Consider the following 22,217-nt stretch of genomic DNA (forward strand, 5'->3'; position numbering starts at 1 on the left):
CTCCCTGGCTTTATTTTCTCTGCACCCAAGGACTATAGTGCCACAGCTAATATTTGCTTCCCACTCAGATTAGAAAGTTACTATGCTGCTGAAGGCTTTACGTTTCCATTTTAGAATTCTATTTAGCAAAAATGAATTTTGAATTATGATTACATTCTTAAAGGGAAAATAATGTGACATTTTATCTCTCTAGAAAAATGGTTTTCCTAATTGGGCAAGGACTTTTCAAAATTTAGCCCTCTGGTTCTTAACACAACTTTAACATGTAGGTTAGCTGCCTCTTGAGCAAGATGCATGTGGCTAAATTGGTGACTTAAGGGCCTGTCCCACTTGGGTGCCATTTGCGCATCACGCAAGTGGGGTGTGAGGATTTTGGAATCCCAAAATCCTGGGGCACCGCACGTCACTGCCCAAGTCTCATCACATGTCATGCGTCATGACGTGCAAATAACGCCCAGGTGGGACAGGCCCTTTAATGATATGTCTGAATGCAAATAGTAAGGAACTACTCAACAGAGCAGGCATCATTTATAGAGAAAAATAGTTAAAATCGTAGGTTGATCATCTTTCATCATAACTTTGGAAAACTTTTCAAGTTGCAGAAATCGGGGTTAAAGTGAATGGCAATGATCAGGTAAAGACCAGGAGAATTAATGACACAACTGCTGATAGAGGATGGTGAATAATAAATTATCCATCCAGAAAAAGTCTAAAGAGGAAACAGCAAATGAAACTTAATAATAATAATAATTTATTCATTCGAACAAATATACATTTGAACAAAATGTTATTCCTCACGGGGTTGAGGTGCAAAGTGCATCGTGGTTGATGTACGGTGCCAGTGCAGTGCATGTGTGTGTTTTAGGTGAGAGGTGTGTGTTGGGGGGCAGCAGGGTTTTCATCATTCTAACAGAAGGAGAAGGGGAAGAAGTTGTTGGGCTTGATGCTCCGGTACCTCATGCAAGTCAGCAGAGGGGTAAAGAGTCCATGAGAGGTGAGAGGAGTCCTTTATAATGTTGGAGACTTTTCGGAGGCATCTTTTGTTGAAAATGTCCAGAATGGATGGTGCTCTCCACTGTTCTGACTAATCATCCAGGGTCTTCCGCCCTGATGAGGTGCAGTTCCTGTACCAGACAGTGGTGATAGTAGAAGAACAAATAGTACAAGATAGTAGCAAACTTCCAAATAGTAGAAGAGCAAGGGACACAGATGGGGGTTGTGGAAGGGAAAGTGCAGGGAATGTCTGGAGGGGGGGGGGGGTTACTGCCATAGTTCATTACTGGAAATTATTGAATTATAGTTGCGATCAAAATGGTGCAAATGTGTTCAGTCAAAGCCAATCCTTAATAACTTTGCTTTACTAAAAATGTTCAATGTATTTTATGCTCCAATTAATTACAAATCATTTTTATTTTAATGACCCCCCCCTCAATTAACTCTTGATTCCCCACTCCAGAGCAGCAGTCAGTATCCTCCTATCCCTAATTGAGCGAATAGGTGTATTTTGGATGCTGTTGTTATACTTACCTGGGATACATGGTGTTTGGTGGGCGGTGCGACTCGCGTCGCAGCGGCCTCTGCAGTCCGTCTGTCTTTTTATTATTTTTTTTGTTGCATTTGAATGTAGTTTTTTTTTTTTACTGTGTGCGGGGGGCGGGGGAAAGTTTTAAAATCTATCCCCTGCACGGAGAACCCGACCTTTTCTCTGTCGGGTCTCTGTTGTCGTTGGGGCCTAGCACCGTGGAGCGGCCTCCAGCAGGAACGACCTGGGGCTCCGGTCGTGGAGCTGCGGACCTACTCACCATCGTGGAGCTGGCCGAGTTCGGAGCGGGTGGAGCTGTGGTGGCACTCGGCTGTGACCTAACCCCGGAGGCTTACCACAGGTCTGGTGGACAGTGACACCGGGTGCCCGCGGGTCCCTGCTGGGAGACAGTTTTTTCGGGGCTTCCCCAACGGCGACTTCACCAGCCCGAGTTGCGGGGTTGAAGAGTACCTGGAGCGGGGGCTTTGTATCATCGCCCGGCACGACTTGGAATGGTTGTGAGACTTTGCTAGCGCCCGCCGGGGGTTCCAACAACAAGACCCGGAACGTGGCCTTGCATCACCTGGCGCGGCATTAATGGCCGCGGGACAATTACCATCGCCCGCCGGGGGCTTTGACTCTGACATCGGGAGGGGAATGGGGAGTGCAGGGGAGAGATAAGTCTGCCTTCCATCACACTGAGGAGAAGATGCGCCATGATGGATGTTTGTGTAAATTGTGTTGTGTCTTGGTTCTTGTGTGTATGACTGCAGAAACAACATTTTGTTTGAACCTCAATGAGGTTCAAATGACAAAGAAATTGAATTGAATTAGGTTGCACCCAACACCTTGAGCATCTGGAACCTCTACATTTACAAATGAAAGATCAATGAATGAAGTGTGTGTGTGACCACAAACTCTATCTTGTGAATCACTAAAGAACACAATTTATGACTTGCATTCTTACACTGTTCAACTAATCTAATTTTCCAGATTGAAATTGTTCACAAATCAGTTGAATGCTATGTTAGGAGGCTTTCAGGTCATGGTGGATGAAAAGAAACAAATGTCTTTTGTATTTCTGATATCTTCAGTAATTGTTTAAGATGAACCAACACCACTTGCTAAGTTAAACAGTGGGGAAGGGTATTCTCACAGAAGATAAATTGGCCCACGGGATCCAAATTATAGCAATCAGGATTTTTAAAATCACTACAGTACATTCAATTGCATCTATAAGACCTAAAGTTTAAAAATGTCTGTTTCAGTTCTTGATTTGAAACTGTGTTGAAACTTGCAATTATTTGGAAAATACTATTACTAAAGCTTGCATGATTTTGTAGTCACTTTACAATTCCTAAGACATGTAGATTTGTGAATAAAGATAGTTGAATCCATGTTTTCTATAAGTTTTCAAAATTATTTAGAACCAGAGTTTATGTTGCCTGGTTTGTTTATGTGGAGCCAGAAGATATGAATTTTTAAATACTTTTGCAGTGTTGGGAGATAAATGAAAGTCAACAAATTACATGAAAATCTAGTTAACTAGCATTCTGGATTGTTGCTAGTCCTTCAAGAATCAAATGCAGAAATCCATTCATTATTCTGTGACCGTCATAAATAAAGTCAGTTGTTTTATAATAGGTCAAACCAAAGTTTTAATGTGTGGGCAAAGGTTCCTCCAACTTCAGATCAAAATCCCCAGCTAAGTGATTTCCAAAGCACTTGATCTTCTGCCAGAATACCTGTAGAAATTCCCTACATTACTTAATAATGGTAAGAGGAAACAATATTCAGCTGCATTCGGTGTGGTTCTCCAGTGGACTTCATCTTGGAAGACGTCAGTAGGGCTGCACGAACTACTGTATGAAACCAGATGGGGAAGAATCCTTTGATCTTGCATCACTGCTGAGGGGAAATCGTTAGATTCATATTTTTGTATGTTTTTTTAAGTAATTCTGTAGGAAGATATTACATAATATGATACTGTTCATGGTGGAAGCGGGTGAAAACTGCAGAGCTCAATGGCACCGAAAATATTTTTTTTTCTTGGAAGTCTTAAATTATTGTGGTGGCCGGAAATCATTTTCCATATTTCAGAATACAAAATTATTTCCAGTCTCAATCAACCTCAGAGTACATTTATCAATAGAAACTGCAATGAGAGCATGGAAAACTTATGAATGTGAGAATAATTATATAATCAATGACCATGCAGAATCAAGTGTATGACCCCCTCAGCAAGCTATATTTTGAAAAACATCCTTCAATAACTACAAATGCATACTAAATGCATTGATAAAAATAAACTGTAGACCAGGCATCTGAAATGTTGATCAGTGTCACTCATGTCATGAGTCATATTTTGTAGTTACGCCCACTAGCTTTACAGTAACGCTCTCTGCCTGGTTCCCACATTATTAGAGAAATGTGCTAGTATGAAGTTACCGATGCTGTAACGTTAATAAAGTCTTTGGACCTTTATCGTGGTGTAAGGCTTCAGTTATTTGAACAGCAACATCACAACAAAATAAAAAGAGAACATTGTGGTTATGCTCTATCTGGGAAAAAGAGATTGAGCACTTCAGCCACAGTCAGAACACAGCTTTTACGTTGCAAAGAGTGGTGGAGGGAAGGATGGATAGGACAAAAGGGTGAAACCCTTCGACTGGGTGAAACTACAGCTACAGTGGTAAAGCGCTGTTGGTTAGCAGATCTACATGAGACAGATCAAGCAAAGGAACATGTAATACAATGAAATGATCGGACAATCAGGCAGTGCTGGCAGAGGAAAATAAAACAGCTCTGGTTATGACCTACATTAGTACTGACCAATTTTGATACAAAGCAAGTTACCCCAAATTACTGAATTTGATAGAAGCCAAATGTCTACAATATACCCAAATGGAAGATGAGATGCTGTTCCTCAAGCTCATGTTTGACCCTGTAACTATGGAGGAGGCCACAGGCAAATGGGCTAGTTGGAGTGGACTTGGAAGTATTTGCCACAGGTTTTTGAATGAGATTGAGATGCATGGCAAATATTGCTGGCAATAAAAAGTTGGCATCACTCTGCTGAAGGCCTTGTGATTCAGCTGTAACGGTGCAGTGTAAATTCCGAGAAATACTGCAATGCACAATGTGAAAATTGGATAGGTATGTAATTCTCTGTCCCTCTCGATCTCGTAAACATTGCTCTGCATAGTTGTGATTAATTGTGAGCTGATGATTTATGTTTATGCATACGTACATCCAGCTACATGATAAAGCTATTTTGCATTAAAGGAGAGTCTGCATCTCATTATATGCTGTGATATAGGTTGACTTTTTATTTGTAAAAAATGTATTTGTAAAAAAGGTCAATGAATTTTATCACACACGATTCAGAGATTGAGTCTACTTTGCAAATTACCAAGAAATCTATCAACAATGATCCCATCAGTTACAATATGTGTAGGAAAGAAGGCGAGTCTGAAGAAGGGTCTCAACACAAAACGTCACCCATTCCTTCTCTCCAGAGATGCTTCCTGCCCGTTGCTGTTTGAGACTTAATTGGTTGAATACTGAACAGAATCTTGAGACTGTGCAGCCTTTTCACCAAATTCTCTCAAGTGGAATAATTTGGCCAGTTCTGAAAATATTGGAATTGCAGGAAAATGGTTGGTTATTTTCTAGATCAACGATCTTCAATGTAAGTATTTTTCACAAGCCTTTGATTATTACACGTTCAATCCTTACAAATCCAAGTATTATGGAAGCAGCAGCATAATGAAAAGTGCAGCATGCACAATAACCATAACTAGCCAACATCGTCTCTGCTGATGACCCTGAAATTTCTATATCGAAAAATCCCATTTGACCTGGTGAATATTTCCAGTATTTTGTTTCTCCAAAAGAATCAAATATACGACTCCCTCAAATGCATTGATAAATGTGCTCAATTTAAAGTGATACAGTGCCAGCCATAATGTTTGGGATAAAGACCCATCATTTATTTATTTGCCTCTGTACTCCACAATTTGAGATTAGTAATAGAAAAACCACGTGTTTAAAGTGTACATTTTATACATTTTGGTTTCACCATGTAGAAAGTACAGCAGTGTTCATATGTAGTGCCCCCATTTCAGGGCACCATAATGTTTGGGACCACAGCAATGCCATGTAAATGAAAATAGTCATGTTTAGTATTTTGGTGCATATCCTTTGCGTGCAATGACTGCTTGAAGTCTGCGATTCATGGACATCACCAGTTGCTGTGTGTCTTCTCTGGAGATGCTCTGTCAGGCCTGTATTGCAGCCTTATTTAGCTTATGCTTAAGAAAGAACTGCAGATGCTGGAAAAATCGAATGTAGATTAAAAAATGCTGGAAAAACTCAGCGTGTAATGCAGCATCTATGGAGAGTACTGAAGAAGTGTCTCGACCCTAAACGTCACCTATTCCTTCTCTCCATAGATGCTGCCTCACCCGCTGAGTTTCTACAGCATTTATCGTCTACTTTAGCTTATGCTTGTTTTGGGGGCTAGTTCCCTTCAGTATTCACTTCAGCATATAAAATGCATACTCAATTGGGTTCAGATCGGGCAATTGACTTGGCCACTCAAGAAATGACCATGTTTTAGCTTTGAAAAACTCCTTTGTTGCTTTAGCAGAATGCTTGGGATCATTGTTGTAGTGGAATGAACTGCCGGCCAATGAGTTTTGAGGCCTTTGAACTTCAGCAGATAGGATGTGTCTATACACTTCACAATTCATTATGCTACTACCATCAGCAGTTGTATCATCAATTAAAATAAGCGAGCCAGTACCTTCAGCAGCCATACATCCCCACCACTGTGTTTCACAGATGAGGTGGTATGCTTTGGATCTTGGGCAGTTCCTTCTCTCCTAAATACTTTGCTCTTCCCATCACTCTGATATAAGTTAATCTTAGTCTCATCTGTCCACAAGACATTTTTCCAGAACTGTGGTTACTCTTTGAAGTACTTCTTGGCAAACTGTAACATGGTCATCCTATTTTTGAGGCTAACCAGTGGTTTGCATCTGGCAGTGTAGCCTCTGTATTTCTGTTCATGAAGTCTTCTGCAGACAGTGGTCATTGACAAATCCACAGCTGACTCCTGAAGAGTGTTTCTGATCTGTCAGACAGGTGTTTGGGGATTTTTCTTTATGATAGAGAGAATTCTTCAGTCATCAGCTGTGGGGAGGTCTTCCTTGGCCTGCCAGTCCCTTTGCGATTAGTAAGCTCACCAGTGCTCTCTTTCTTTATAATGATGTTCCAAACAGTTGATTTTGGTAAGCCGAAGATTTGGCTGATGTCTCTAACAGTTTTTCAGTCTCATAATGACTTCTTTGACTTTCATTAGCACAACTTTGGTCCTCATGTTGATAAACAACAATAAAAGTTTCCAAAGGTGATGGAAAGACTGGAGGAAAGACTAGGTGCTGAGTGCTCTCTTATATCTGCATTAAGGAGGCATTTAAACACACCTGAGCAATTACAAACACCTGTGAAGCCATGTGTTCCAAACATTATGGTGCCCTGAAATGGGGGGGACTATGTTTAAACATAGCTGTAATTTCTACATGGTGAAACTAAAATGTATAAAAATACCCTTTAATAAAATCTGACAATGTGCACTTTAACCATGTGTGGTTTTTTTTTTTTTCTATTGCAAATCTCAAATTGTGGAATAGAGGCAAATAAATAAATGATGGGTTTTGTCCCAAATATTATGGAGGGCACTGTAGGGTTTGAACATGCGGAGCACCGCCTTAGCTATGAACATAATTGCGCAAAGGTTGAAGCTGTCCAGCACACAAATAAATGCGTTTTTGGGACAGGTTTAAGGTTTGAAACAAATATTTTTATATTTGAAATTAAATTGTGAAATACTGTACTTGTTGAAACGTTTTGCAATTGAGAAGTTCAGTTACTGAAGAAAGACACCAAAAAGTGATTAAAGAATTTTATATAGCGAATCAAAGCAGTGATCAGAAAGCATGGTGATATATTGAACACATAGGAGTGCCTAAACGTTCAGCAGATAGAATGCATGATTTGTTAAAACGTTTCCATTCCAAGATTAATTTATTTCTATTGACTTTCCATTGCATAATTCAGTAGTACTGTATCAGCCAAGCTCCACAAATCTTCATGTGGTAAACAAAACAATTCAACTATTAAGACAATATGTTTATTGCAGCAAAGCATTAGAATCGAGCAGTTTTATTTTGAGATTTTACTCTGCCCTTTGCTAAAACGAAATATATTGTTATGCCCAATGAAGCCTCGTTCAGCCACTCTCATTAATTGGTCTGTGTTTAACAAATGGTTCTCTGTGAGAATAATATAAATGACCCATCATGTCAGATCCTCCAACTGCACCAGAATCCAAAATATGAATGATCTCAATGATCCCTAGATAAAGATGCTGATATTTATGAATGCTACAGATGGTTAGAAACCACGGGGAGAAAAATGGGGAAACAGGCCAACCACACTGCCGATATATATCGACACTCAACTACACAGGAACAAAGGCCTTGAAGTACATTCCAAACCATTATTCTTGACTGGGGAAGAACGTTCTACACTGGTGAAAACTGAGAAAATTCGATTGTTTTTGTGGTTCTGCTTAACAATTAATTTGATTTGGCATACAATGGAACATACAGCCGCAAAAAGATCTACAATCTAAAACTAAATCATAAGCCGATGGTTGCAAATTCCAACTGGTTTATAAATCCCAAATGTCAGAAGAACAATAATGTACACATGTACCACAATTTTTTTTAGTGGTAATTAAAAAAGACAAGGCAATCCAATAGATAGCATTTATGCAAGTTGATACATGTGACACCATTACATTGCCCAAAATAATAGCATTTACAACCATAACTTGTTTTACAGTTTACACTTAACCCTGAGGGGAAAATAAATGAATGCAATGATACCTCATGGAATGGTACTGAAGACATGTTACTTCATAAAAGATTGACGATTTCAGGTCTTTACAAATCAATTCAAAACGCTGTACCTTTACATCATTTGTATAATCTTAATCTTTGGTGATTTGTTTGTGTATCAATGAACTGTTTAGCAAACTTTCACCTTTTCTCAAACTTGAAACAGTACCTTGCGGTTACTTGACTTTGCAACAAACCATCTTACCGTATAGATGACATTTTTAGTATCATATAAAAGTACCCTGCTCAGCAGAACAAAACATTGATCAATAGACCTTCCAGTTAATCAAAATCAGGAAATGAAAATACAAGGTTTAACCCAATACCAGTAAATCATTGTTTTCACAGCAAAAGAAAAAAAATGCCAGTACAATACACCTTATTTTGGGGTCGGAATAGAAGCACCAAAACAAAAAATGTGAAATGAGCAGTTCAGGGAAATGGCATACAAATTAAAGTTTACAACCATCTCAAGCTACAGTATTGTTTTCTTCCATATTTTATTTTGTCATTGTAATTAGAAATATTGTACCAATACCAAATTAATTTTACTTTTAATTTACTTTTTAACTTTCCATATTTGGTTGATCTTAAACTCAAAACTGTTTTTGATCCCATCACCTGACCTAGGAATGTGTCAGTTACAAGTGGAGAATCCAGGGCATCGGCATTGTGTTTGTGCACATGTATCTCCGCATCTTTTCCCAACCAGTGGAACGCGTTTCTTTGAGCTGGCTGACAATGGTTTTCTCAATACAGTCCCAGCGGATTTGCACTACCCCAATCAACACCCATCAGTAAACCAATGGCACATAGTGGAAGGTTCATTGCATTCAGCCCAGTCAGCAGCAGGAAGAGCTTTGCTTCTTCGCCCTATTTAAATTCACCGTGTCTGTTTGCATGAAACTGTCACATCTATCATCGGTAGCAAGAACTCGTCGAACAGCCACTTCAAAGGCCACTGCAACATTGGTCGCATCTTTTGCACTTGTTTCAAAGTAAGGATGGTCGCCGTTCTCTTTACACCAAGCCTGAGCCTGCTCTGTTGAAACTTGCCTCTCACTGACATCAATTTTATTGCCTAGAACCACAAATGGGAAACTTTCCGGCTCCTTCACATCTGCATAATAGATAAATTCCTTTTTCCAATTGCTCAAATTTTGGAAGCTTTGGTAATCATCCACACTAAAAGTAAGAAGGCAACAATCAGAGCCTCGATAGAATGGTGTCCGAAGGCTCCTAAATCTCTCTTGACCAGCAGTGTCCCATATCTGCATTGTCACAAAATGTCCATCTACTTCCAAATCTTTGTTTAGAAACTCAACCCCTATCGTATGAAAAAGATGTATGTCAAACTTATTGGTAACGTATCTATTCATGAGCGAACTTTTTCCTACTCCACCATCTCCCAGTAGGATAACCTTCAATAGGGTTGATTTTCCAGCCATGGCAACTGCAAATGTCCAAGTGATGAAGACAACACCTATAAAAAAAAATATTTGTTGTTATCCATTTCATGGAGATATTGATGAAGTCGAATTCTAGTTAAAAATATAAGAAGATATTAAATTGGCTTCTGGGCTAGCTTACAGCTTATATTTAGTCTCAAATTAGGCTTGCCTTAGGTTGTGGGTGTGTGAGATAATAAATCCTATAACATTGGAGAAGCTAGAGATATCTTTGAAGTAAGATGCCATAAACTAAATTACCAATGTTTATGGGGAGGAGGCAATAAAGGAAGAGAGAAATAGCCAGTCACATCTTTGTAAACAAATGACCTATGTTTATGAGGGACCAAATGACAGAGGAAGCAGCGAAAAGAGCTAGGGTGGTCTATTTGGTTAAAATGACCTAAAGCAAATGGCCAATGTTTTTAGTATATCTTGTACCATGTAAACAAAAGGTTTGATGTGATGCATTCTGTGGAAACCTTTTCCAGTACCTCTGACCATGACTAATGTCTGTGGAATGTGCTAAGGGGACAAAAAAACCCTATTTAAGGCAATGTAATTCTGTTGTTAAGAGAAGAGGACCGAGGACAGTTGAGTGTCTACATTGGTCACTTAGCTGGAATTCTCACTCCCTTCCATCGGCCGATGTTAAGTAAAGTTTTGAACTGGTCTACCAAACAGTTTGTGTGGTGTCTGTTTATTAAGAAGCGAATCTGGTTTAGTAGTTATAAAAGTAGCTTTTTCAATATAGACTGCTGTAAATAACCCAAACAAATAAATCCATCACAAACCTACAGCGAAGTCAAGATGAAAGGGGTGGGATAAGGGAAAATGTAGTTGGACATTAGGTGCATGGGTGATATCAAATTACTCCAAGTAGATGTGATGAGCCTTTATGTAGTCAAATTGAAAGGAGACAAGAAACACTACAGTGTATCCATTTCATCAGAAGGTGCAAGAAACAAAGACCTGCCAAGTAAATTGCCAGTTCAATGCACGTGTTTAAACAACCTCGTTTTGTGCAGGAAATTTTTTTTAAATACCAACAGTACTTTATGGGACTGGCCAATGATAATGATCACCCAAAGTGCAACTCTTAAAAGTGATTTTGAATCGGATAAGACTTGGGCCTTTTATGATTCCTCGCATTTTTTAAATAACAGGAAGCTGAATTGTATGTATGTTCTGCCGTCATTTTAAAAAGCATAGGTTACCATGCTATACGACTCTATGACCATGTTGTGAAAAATCCAGTTTATTTGGAAAGCAGTGGCAGGATCGGTCAAAGTCAGCATGGATTTATGAAGCAGAAATCATGCTTGACTGATCTTCTGGAATTGTTTGAGGATGTAACAAGTAGAATGGATATGGGAGAGCCAGTGGATGTGGTGTATCTGGACTTTCAAAAAGCCTTTGACAAGGTCCCACACAAGAGACTAGAGTGCAAAATTAGAGCACATGGTATTGGGGGTAGGGTATTGACATGGATAGAGAACCGGTTGGCAGACAGAAAGCAAAGAGCAGGAATTAATGGGTCCTTTTCAGAATGGCAGGCAGTGACCAGTGGGGTGCCGCAAGGCTCAGTGCTTATTATAAGTTATATATAATATATAGTAACGATTTAGACGAAGGAATTAAATGTAACATCATCAAGTTTGCAGATGACACAAAGCTGGGTGGCAGTGCGAGTTGCAAGGAGGACGCTATGGGGCTGCAGGGTGACTTGAATAAGTTGGGTGAGTGGGCAGATGCAGTGTAATGTGGATAAATGTGAGGTTATCCACTTTGTTGGCAAGAACAAGGCAGCAGGTTATTATCTGAATGGTGTCAGATAAGGAAAAGAGGTGCAACGAGACCTGGGTGTCTTTGTACATCAGTCAGTGAAAGTAAGCATGCAGGTACAGCAGGCAGTGAAGAACGCAAATGGTATGTTGGCCTTCATAGTGAGAGGATTTGAGTAGAGGAGCAAGGAGGTCCTACTGCAGTTATACAGGGCCCTGGTGAGACCACACCTGGAACATTGTGTGCAGTTTTGGCCTCCTAATCCAAGGCATCCTTGCTATTAATTCCCGGGATAGCAGTACTGGCATATGATGAAAGAATGGACCGACTGGGCTTGTATTCACTGGAATTTAAATAGGATGAGAGGGGATCGTATAGAAACATATACAATTTGTACGGGCTTGGACAGGCTAGATGCAGGAAAAATGTCCCAGATGTTGGGGAGTCCAGAAACAGGGGGTCACAGTTTAAGAATAAGGGGTGGGCCATTTAGGATTGAGATGAGGAAATTATTTTTCACCCAGAGTTGTGAATCTGTGGAATTCTCTGCCATAGAAAGCAGTGGAGGCTAATTCACTGGATATATTCAAGAGAGTTAGATATAGCTCTTTCGGCAAACGGAATCAAGGGATACGAGGAGAAAACAGGAACGGGGTACTGATTTAGGATGATCAGCCATGATCATATTGAATGGCAGTGCTGACTCGAAGGGCCGAATGGCCTACTCCTGCACCTATTTTCTATGTTAATACAGAGTATAGGTTATCACAGTATCAGTTATAGCTCAGTGAAAACATACTCAGAATACACATAACCCACTATGGGCTTTTCTCAATTCACAAATTTTCCATTTTGACAGTAAGCTTTCGTACATGCCCTTAATTTATCATGCTTTTTCCAAAGTTAGTGAGACAAAAATAGAGGGAAGAGGAGAGGCTTCCCCAAGGTTAGCAAGAGGGAGAGGGGCAGGGGTGGACGAAGGATATGGCAAGGAGAAGTGGGTACTGCGTGAGGGTTAAGGGATGAGAGTCAGGGGAGGAATGAGGACAGCATTAAAAAAAAAAATCCTTCCTCCTAGCTGGTTGACTTCATCGCAGTGCCTGCATCAGAAAGGCTGTGCTTATCCTTGCAATCATTTGAGATTATTTATACCAATGATATGTTTTAAATGTCTATTTCATGCAAGCTTCACCTTTACGTAGGAAGGTGTACTTTATGTACAAGTTTACAACGACATAAAATATTTACCCAAATCAAAGTAGCAAAGGACTCCAGCTGCATATCAAATAGTTTTGAAAATGTATTAAAAACTTGTGAAGGTTTTAGAACATAGATCAGAACAGCAGAGGAACAGGCCTTCAGTCAATCAAATCTGTGTTGAACATGCCAAGATGATCCATAGCCGTCCATTCCCTGCATGCCCATGTTTTATCCAATCGCCCCCCTCGCCCCATTCGTAACAAGGACAGAGTCCCCCTTGTCTTCACCTTCCACCCCATCAGCCGTCGCATACAGCAGATAATCCTCCAACATTTTTGCCACCTCCAACGGGATACCACCACTGGCAACTGCATTGATGCTGCCTCCTGCACCCATGCAGAACTCACTGACTTCATCAACTTCATGACTAATTTCCATCCTGCACACAAATTCACTTGCACCATCTCCGACATCTCCCTACCGTTTATAGATCTCACCGTCTCCATCACAGGAGACAGACTATTGACTGACATATATTGCAATCCCACTAACACCCACAGCTATTTAGACTACACTTCTTCCCACCCTGCTTCCTGTAAAGACTCTATCCCCTACTGCCAATTCCTCCGTACTTTCCCCTGCAACCGCAGAAGATGCAACTTGTCCCTTCCCACCCTTTACCTTCCCCCTCGACTCCATCCAAGGACCCCGACAGTCTTTTCAGGCGAGGCAGAGGTTCACTTGCACCTCCTCCAACCTCATCAACTGTATCGGTCTGAAGAAGGGTTTCGGCCCGAAACGTTGGCTATTTCCTTCGCTCCATAGATGCTGCTGCGCCCGCTGAGTTTCTCCAGCATTTGTGTGTATCATCAACTGTATCCGCTATTCCAGGTGTCAACTCCTGTATATCGGTGAGACCAAGCGCATGCTTGGAGATCGTTTCGTTGAACACCTCTACTCACTGCCTTAACCTACCTGATTTCCCGGTTGCTCAGCACTTTAACTCCCGCTCCCATTCCCACACTGACCTTTCTGTCCTGGGTCTTCTCCATTGTCAGAGTGAGGCCCAGCGCCAATTGGAGGAACAGCACCTCATGTTTAGCTTGGTTAGCTTACACCCCAGCAGTATGAACATTGACTTCTCTAACTTCAAATAGCACTTGCTTTCCCTCTCTCCATCCCCTCCTCCTTCCCACTTCTCCCACCAGTCTTACTGTCTCCGACTACATTCTATCTCTGTCCCACCCACGCCCCTGACCTGACCCAAAACATCACCGATTCCATCTTTCCAGAGATGCTGCATGTCCCACTGAGTTAATCCAGCATTTTGGGTCTACCATGTTTTATTCGCATCTGCATCCAAGTCATGTCATCACAAAAATCACTTTGAACTTCATTTCACTTGTAATTAATTCGTAGACAACATTACAAACCAGTTAAATAACTTGTCTTGCATTTTAAAGTGTATATTTATACATGTACATTAATATTAGCTGCACAAAATGTGAAAATTACTAAGTCAACTTTCCTTACCCTTTCAGATTAATGCATCATTAGATTTCTGGAAAAAATGGAAAAAATTGTGATTAATCACTGCTTCCAAGATCTCAATTTGCTTTTAAAAAAATACACTACAGCTGTAGATATAATGAACCCCCCAATATAACACATTACATTGCTGTTCCGGATACTGTGAGAGAATTACCTTGTCTTGCACGATTTTGTGCTTTTTTAACAATGTCACAGGGAGCAGTAATATTCCTGACAGAATGTAAATACCCTGGACACAGCATTACTGAGGGGAAAGCAATTGTAGAAAACAACGAGCAATGCATTATGAGCACCTGTTCTGCAAAATGTATTGTGGAAACAGGCCCATCGACCCACAGAGTATGCACCGACCAGCAATCACCTGCATATTGAACTATCCTACACACTTGGGACAATTTACTAATATGGATTTTGGGAAGAATACCATTCCAGAACAAACTCGTCTATTTTATGACAAAAGAGCACTTTGTCTGAAAACTAACCGCTTTTTACAATTTTGAATAAACACTATTATAAAACACAGTTTTAGGGAATTATTGTAAACCCTGGGAACAACCAAGATTCTGACCAGACAGGAAACTGGTTTACATTGGGATCTTTCTTTGAATAGGGTAGATGTTGGGCAGTCCCCAGAGCTCAGGTTTAGGTTTTTTTCAGGGAAAGAAAAAAACATTGATAAACGGTTGGGTAAAGGTTTTAGCGGGAACTGCTCAAAACTGGCTTGCACCAATCGAACATGTGGACAGATCAAAAGCATGCCATGTAATTGAAACCGCAACACATTAAAAGATCATCAAAACCTGGCGTATGCTGAGGTATTAAAATAACGGGAAATTGAAGGAAACCATGCAGAGGAATAATTCTGTAAATAACATAATGAAAACAATTACATAGCGTGAACAATAAAAAAAATCATAGGACATGTTGACAAAACTATTTTGGTCCTAAAATCTGCAAGTTATGGATAGTCAGAGACTAATTTGAAATTAGATATCAGAAATAAAAATATTTTGCACATCAGAAAAGAGCAATTATGAAATGTATGAGGGAAGATAAAATCAAAGTACTGTCTCTGAAATTGGCACTAGAAGGGAACAGAGATTCTGCACTAAAAGGCAAAGTTAAAAAGTTTAAGGAAATTGATGATAAACTCCAATGCACTCCTCAACCAGTGGATGGGGCAAAAGTTAGAATGTTCATGTACAATTTTGTGATTTTTGGTTCTTCTCGATGGACGAGTTAATATTCCACAATGAACTTTCTCATCTGTAATTACTGTGAGTGTTTGAAATATTCACAGGCACTTCAAACATTTCCAAGGCAAAGTACTAAGAAAATTATCCCATTTCAAGTAATCTGTACAACTTTCATCTTTTGGAATTATGGTTATGGATTTGAAGATAGATGAAAACTATAATTGTTCCATGAACTGAAAAACATTTTCACTGTACGCAGCAGTGTAGCGGCAGAGTTGCTGCCTTACAGCGCCAAAGACATGAGTTTGATCCTGACTACGGGTACTGTCTGTACGGAGTTTGTATGTTATCCCTGTGACTGATGAAGTCGAATTTTAGTTAAAAATATAAGATGATATTAAATTGGCTTCTGGGCTAGCTTACAGCTTATATTTAGTGTCAAATTAGGCTTTCCTCAGGTTGCGGGGTGTGTGAGATAATAAATACTATAACATTGTCTCCCAAGTGAAGGAGCTAGAGATATCTTTGAAAGTAAGATGCCATAAACCAAATGACCAATGTTTATGGGGGAGGAGGCAATAAAGGAAGAGAGAAATAGATAGTCACATCTTTGTAACCAAATGACCTATGTTTATGAGGGACCAAATGAAAGAGGAAGCAGCGAAAAGAGCTAGGGTGGTCTATTTGGAGATAAAATGAATCTAAAGCAAATGGCCAATGTTTTTAGTATATATCTTGTACCATGTAAACAAAAGGTTTGATGTGATGCATTCTGTGGAAACCTTTTCCTGTACCTCTGACCATGACTAATGTCTGTGGAATGTGCTAAGGGGACAAAAAAACCCTATTTAAGGCAATGTAATTCTGTTGTTAAGGGAAGGTGGCTGAGCACAGTCAAGTGTCTGTGTTGGTCACTTGACTGGAATTCTCGCTCCCTTCCATCGGCCGATGTTAAGTAAAGTTTTGAACTGGTCTACCAAACAGTTTGTGTGGTGTCTGTTTATTAAGAAGCGAACCTGGTTTAGTAGTTAAAATAAGTAGCTTTTTCATGACCACCTGGGTTTTCTCCAGGTGTTCTGGTTTCCTCCCACATTCCAAAGAAGCGCAGGTTTGTAGGTTAATTGGTTTCTGTAAATTGTCCCTAGTGCGTAGGATAGAGCCAGTGTATGGGTGATAGCTGGTCGGCGTGGACACGATGGGTCGTGGGAGCCGTTTCCACGCTGCATCTCTAAACTAAATAGTTTGCATACTAACCGGGTGGAAACATCAACTATCATGGTTTTCTTTTTTCTTCTCTTGGCAAAGAGCTAAACAGTCAATTTAAGAACAGTCAGAGTTACAATGCCAAAACAAGATACTGTCATAAAATAATATTCACATTAGCAAATAAAATTATTTTATTGCAGTTTTCACAAGAGCAGAACAATTAGATCAAGTTTCCAATAAATTATGGATTTGGTTTAACTTAACGGAAGAGGCTACTTGCAATTATCACGTGTCAACGTTTGCACAAATGCATAATAGTCTGGAGAGTGGAATAGTGTGGCAAATGGCCCGTATATTTTAATTGCAGTGCTTTGCACTAATTAACAAATGAAATAGGCATTACTACTTCTCAAAGATCTGTGTGCAAGGACTACTCTGCATGACGAGTGCATTAGGGCTGAATTAAGTCGAGTTTAGTTGCATGCTGATATTTTGACACTTCTGGAAATAACACTTTGATATTTCTGGAAATATGCATTAAGGATTAAAATGTTTATGGCATTTGATTCCAGGACACTTGGCTGAAACAACTTTGCAGAATGTAGTAATAGGCCATGCACTCATAGGTATGAAAGAATTTAATGCACTTAAAGACATCACATAGAGACACTTACATAATGATACCAAATTTAATGCTAGCAGAATGCATCAACCATTTAAGTCCTAACTTTTTAAAAGCAAGTACTAAATTGCTTGATCCTGGGCTGTCTGATTCCAGGTCTAAGATTAATGTGAAACTTAATCCTACAGATTCTGCCATTTTGTGTACACAAATATTAAATAAGTGCAGTTTATAGGTACAATGAGAATGTTACATTAACTGTTCATTTACCTTCAAACAGAATAAAATTGAAACACTGATCTTTCCAAATATTGAGCGACTTGTTAAAGTATAGAAATCAGGGCTGTGATAGAAATAAACTTTCATTCTAACTATTCCATCCCCACAACTATAATCCCACAATGGATCCATGAAGGTAGAAATGATGCATTTCAATAATTAAATCACTCAGCTGACAATACATCTTTCAGCACTTCGGAAACATGAATTTGTATCATGCAGACGTTTTTCACAGATAGAGTTCATTTGAAAATATTAACTCATTCATCCGTCCAGAAGCTCTCCATGTTGCAAAGTCGCATCACTTAATTACCCTACAATTTTCCCCTTCTTCACACTGCTTTGCGAACTCAGCTCGAGTCAATCGCTAAGGATTTCCTTGCATATATTTTAACTTTTTATTGGTAGTTCCAATTCTGCATCCATTTGGCATGGTCTCAAATTTAATATTCTTATTATCTACCTTCTCCAAATGTTTCATAATTTACCATATACAATATGAAAACCCATGTTTCCCCTCAATGCTGATGTCCAAATGCACAGCACACACAATGCACTTTTTTCAACACTTCATATTTTCCCCTGCACACAAGTGAGGACAAGTTTCAAAAGAGGAGGTCAAACATGTCCAAATTCTCCAACCATGCAATTGCTTTTATCTGGTTCATTGCAGCATTGGCTGGGATGCATTAAACATTAAGAATTTAATTATGTTTCCTTCAACATTCTTAGTTATTTGAACATTGCTGAATGCAGTAGGCTTTGCTCTTTTGTTATTGTTGTTGTTGTGCACACTATGTTGGATTATACCATCATTTTCAAACATCATTTAATTGAGCCATTTGCATTAATTGAAGAACAAAGAACACAAACACCAAGCTCTGGGTGCACTATTTTAAACCTCAGCCTGAATGAGAACATATTTTTGATATCTCTGCCAGATTCTTGTTCATTCCAGAATGTATCTCAATCCACATAATTGCATTTAATCAAATTTATGTAAACATTAGTCAATGCCTTTTGCAATGTTTTGATATTTTATTTGGTATTCTTTAGTCGACTGCAGTTGTTGAGTTTGGTCACGTATTGCCTTCCGATAGGACTCACACTGTGGTACAGATCCACAAAACTGTTATTAGTAGCTGGTGTTAATTATTAAAATATCAATATAGCCATTTCAGACCTATGAATCCAAATTAAAATTACCCAATTCCAGTTAATGCCATATCCTGTCACAAATCCCAATGTCTCCAACACTTCCCTATTTTAAAGCAAATAAATATCTTATTCCAACATTTTGGAGACTCAAGGAGCATTTTGCTTTTATCAGATTTTGTCATCATTTTACTTATTTTATTTTATAAAAATGGTTATCTTTAAAATGGTGTAATCTTTATAATTCTCTTTTTCCTCAACAATTTTTTTAAGTTTTCAGAATATTTTCCCATCGTTACCTTACTTTACGTTAAATGTTCATATTTTGATTTGCATTACTTCTGGCTATTCTTTCACTTTAGACCAAAACGACCTTGGCCTGAAGGGCCCCGACCCAAAACGTCACCTATCCACATTCTCCAGAGGTGTTGCCTGACCCGCCGAGTTACTCCAGCACTTCATAGCTTATAATGGTAAACCAGCAACTGCCGATCCTTGAGTCTACATAATCTTATTACTATTAAATGTGCCTTCAATTAAACTTTCTCCTATCTTGCTCTACTGGTCCTTCCACCCTTTCAGCATCTCCGCATTTTTGTATTGATTTCAACGTATCCATTTCAGTAAACTCTACAGTGGAGTTGTCCTGTTTCCTCTTTATAATGTCTTTTGTACTACCACCTTATTCACATTTGTTCGGGCAAAACTTGTTTTAAATGCTCTGGTTTACAAGTTGTGTTTTCCTTTGCGTCCTTAAAGTGCTGGTCAATCCCAATCAACTTAATATACAGTTGAAAGTAGAAGTGATGCACTGTTGATATTTCAAAGTTCAAAGAAAGAAATGGTGAATGACAAATAATCCATGTGATGAGGAATAAACTTTACATAAAATCATGTGAAACAGAGCAATAAGATAGCTAAGTATTTAGAGCAGGAATGTCATGATGCAGCTTTATAGGACTTTATTTACACCACATTTGGAATATTATGTGCAGTTCTGGTAACCCTGTTACAGGAAGGATGGGGTTTGGAAAGGGTGCAGAGAATGGTTACCATAATATTGCCTGGATTTGGGAATATTAGCTACAGCGAGAGGTTGGACAGACTTGGATTGTTTTCTGTGCCAGAATTTGACGAGAGACCCGTTAGAAGTATATTAATTTATGAGGCATAGATAGAGTAGTTGGTCGGAATCTTATTTCCCCAGGATGAAACAAAAAACTAGAGCAAAGGTTTAAGGTGAGAGGGTCAAAGTTTAAAGGGGATGCATAGAGCAACTTTTTTTAATACAGAGGGTGGCGAGTGACTGGAACATGCTGCCAGGGTTGGTGATTGAAGCAAATGTGATGGTAGTATTTAGGTTTTTGGATAGGCATATAGATATGTAGGGCAAGGAAGGATATGAATTATGTGCAGGCAGATAAGAAATTGGTCTTGGCAGCATGTACGGCACAGATATTGTGAGCCGAAAGGGCTGTCCTTGCGCTGTGCTGTTCTATGTTCTAAGTCAAGAGAAAGCACGTGCAGCTGTGATTAAGATTGAAATCAGTCAAGTCATGGAGTTGCTCAATATAGTCCAAGGTCTGATATTTGAGACTTCATTGAGGCTTGTCGGTGGCAAGTGATAACAGCATTTTAAAAAGAATGAAGAACACCATGAAATACTACTGATGTCAGAGGAGCCAATTGGGAGGGGTAGCTGTTTTATAATTGGACAGGGGAATCAAAATAAACCAAGGACTGGTTGTGCCAATTAGTGGCAGCAGATTGTTTCATTCTCTAGGTTTTGCAGTTTGCCGCTCATACTTTAGGATTGAATATTAGGACTTGGCCCTACTCTAACTTACCTGTACCCAGAATTTATTTGCAGAACCTGCAGACTCTCATCGTTCAACTTCACTATAATGTATTTCAGTTATAGCAGACAGAACTCCATAGTAATCAGACACCACTGTCTCTTTAAGAACAGTCTGCCAGTTACACTGAAAGTCATCGACATATCCTGCAAATTTCCCCCAAGCATCTCTGGTTCTCCTTTACTTTCATATACCTGAAGCCACCCATTCATCCCATAATTTGGTTAATTTGTTACTTTTTAAGAACTATATAAATCCATTATGGTCATTCTGATATCATTAGCAATCCAGAAACAATGATGCGTTTCAAGCCACTCTCTTAGAAAGACCTGCAACACCACTCAGTCCAATTGAGATGGATTGAGATTGAGATGGGTAATAAGCGTCCATGCCAGCAAGATCCAAATCCCAACAAACATCGGGAATTGCAGTCCAATGAGTCAACTAATATTGTGTGCGATGTATTCTGGTAGAATAACTTATGAAATAATTAATGGTTGATGTCAAGTTTGTTTTTAAGCAATTCAAACTACAGGTTTTAGAGCTTTTTGAAGACTAGTCAGAACGCTGTTTTCCCACTGACAAAAGACAAATGCCTGCGAGATGCTGTGAAAGCTTTAGTCAATGTGAGATTGGCTGAATCGTTCGCAGCATCTCGCAGTCATTTGCCTCCTTGTTCAATTTTCTGCGCTCACTGTTACGGCATGGGGCGGGGGCGGACCGACACCAACTTCAGAGCCGAATGAAACCACAACGCGGTGTTTAAAAAAAACAAGAAGCGTTGCACGCCACTGCTGCATTTGACCCACTGCGCGAACACACGGGCATCGCTACAGACCCGGGATGTGGGTGCAGTGCTCGGAGAGAGGCGGCGGCAGGGCTGCAGGCGTCTAGACACGGGACCCTCTCAGTGTTGGGGAGGGTGGAGGAGGCGGCGGCGTGGCTGTTGACACGGGACCCTCTGTGTGTCGGGCACCGCCAACAGCATCGGTTGTGTGTGTGTGTGTGTGTGTGTGTGCGCACACACAGTGCCCACGCTGCTAACATGGCCAGGGGGACAGCCACATGCCTCACGTCATGTCCCCGGGGTCACAGTGAGGGAACGCTCCGCGGCCTGAGGCAGCACTCACCGCTGTGTAGTGTAGTGTAGTGTGGGGCCGCTCGGCTTCTCCCCTCCGCTCCGCTCGAGCTCCCAGCTTCAGTCGCCCGGCGACGAATCCGGCCCCTGCACCGGACGTGACGTAACACCGCGGTGGGGCGCCCAGCACAAGACTCCCCTCAGCTGACGATCACGCGCCCGGATCAACTGCCAGCCCGCCCGCCCCCATCACGTGGGCCCGCCTTGGCCCCGCCTCCGTCACGTGGGCCCACCGCGCCGCACCGCCCCCGTCACGTGGGCCCGCCGCACCGCACCGCACCGCCCCCGTCA

The 22,217-nt window shown here is 40.3% G+C and overlaps 1 protein-coding gene across 2 annotated transcripts; it reads right to left on the reverse strand.

Annotated features, from left to right (window-relative positions):
- Positions 1-7,476: 7,476 nt before the first annotated feature.
- On the reverse strand, positions 7,477-22,082 carry rab9a (RAB9A, member RAS oncogene family). Of its 2 annotated transcripts, XM_055644391.1 has the most exons (4): positions 21,919-22,082; positions 16,925-16,977; positions 14,457-14,484; positions 7,477-9,973 (listed from the first exon to the last, which is right to left on the reverse strand). In XM_055644391.1, the coding sequence occupies exon 4, from the start codon at positions 9,936-9,938 to the stop codon at positions 9,333-9,335; it is 606 nt and encodes a 201-aa protein (XP_055500366.1). In that variant the 5' UTR covers positions 9,939-9,973; positions 14,457-14,484; positions 16,925-16,977; positions 21,919-22,082; the 3' UTR covers positions 7,477-9,332. The 2 variants fall into 2 exon arrangements, with proteins under 2 accessions (XP_055500366.1, XP_055500365.1); XM_055644390.1 differs by lacking the exon at positions 16,925-16,977 and having other exon boundaries at positions 21,919-22,081.
- Positions 22,083-22,217: the final 135 nt, after the last annotated feature.

Source organism: Leucoraja erinacea, chromosome 13 (assembly GCF_028641065.1).
Source record: "Leucoraja erinacea ecotype New England chromosome 13, Leri_hhj_1, whole genome shotgun sequence".
NCBI lineage: Eukaryota > Metazoa > Chordata > Chondrichthyes > Rajiformes > Rajidae > Leucoraja > Leucoraja erinaceus.

Bases quoted from the DNA above. Each gene is read 5' to 3' on its own strand.
- rab9a (XM_055644391.1), bottom strand. From the start codon at position 9,938: ATGGCTGGAAAATCAACCCTATTGAAGGTTATCCTACTGGGAGATGGT.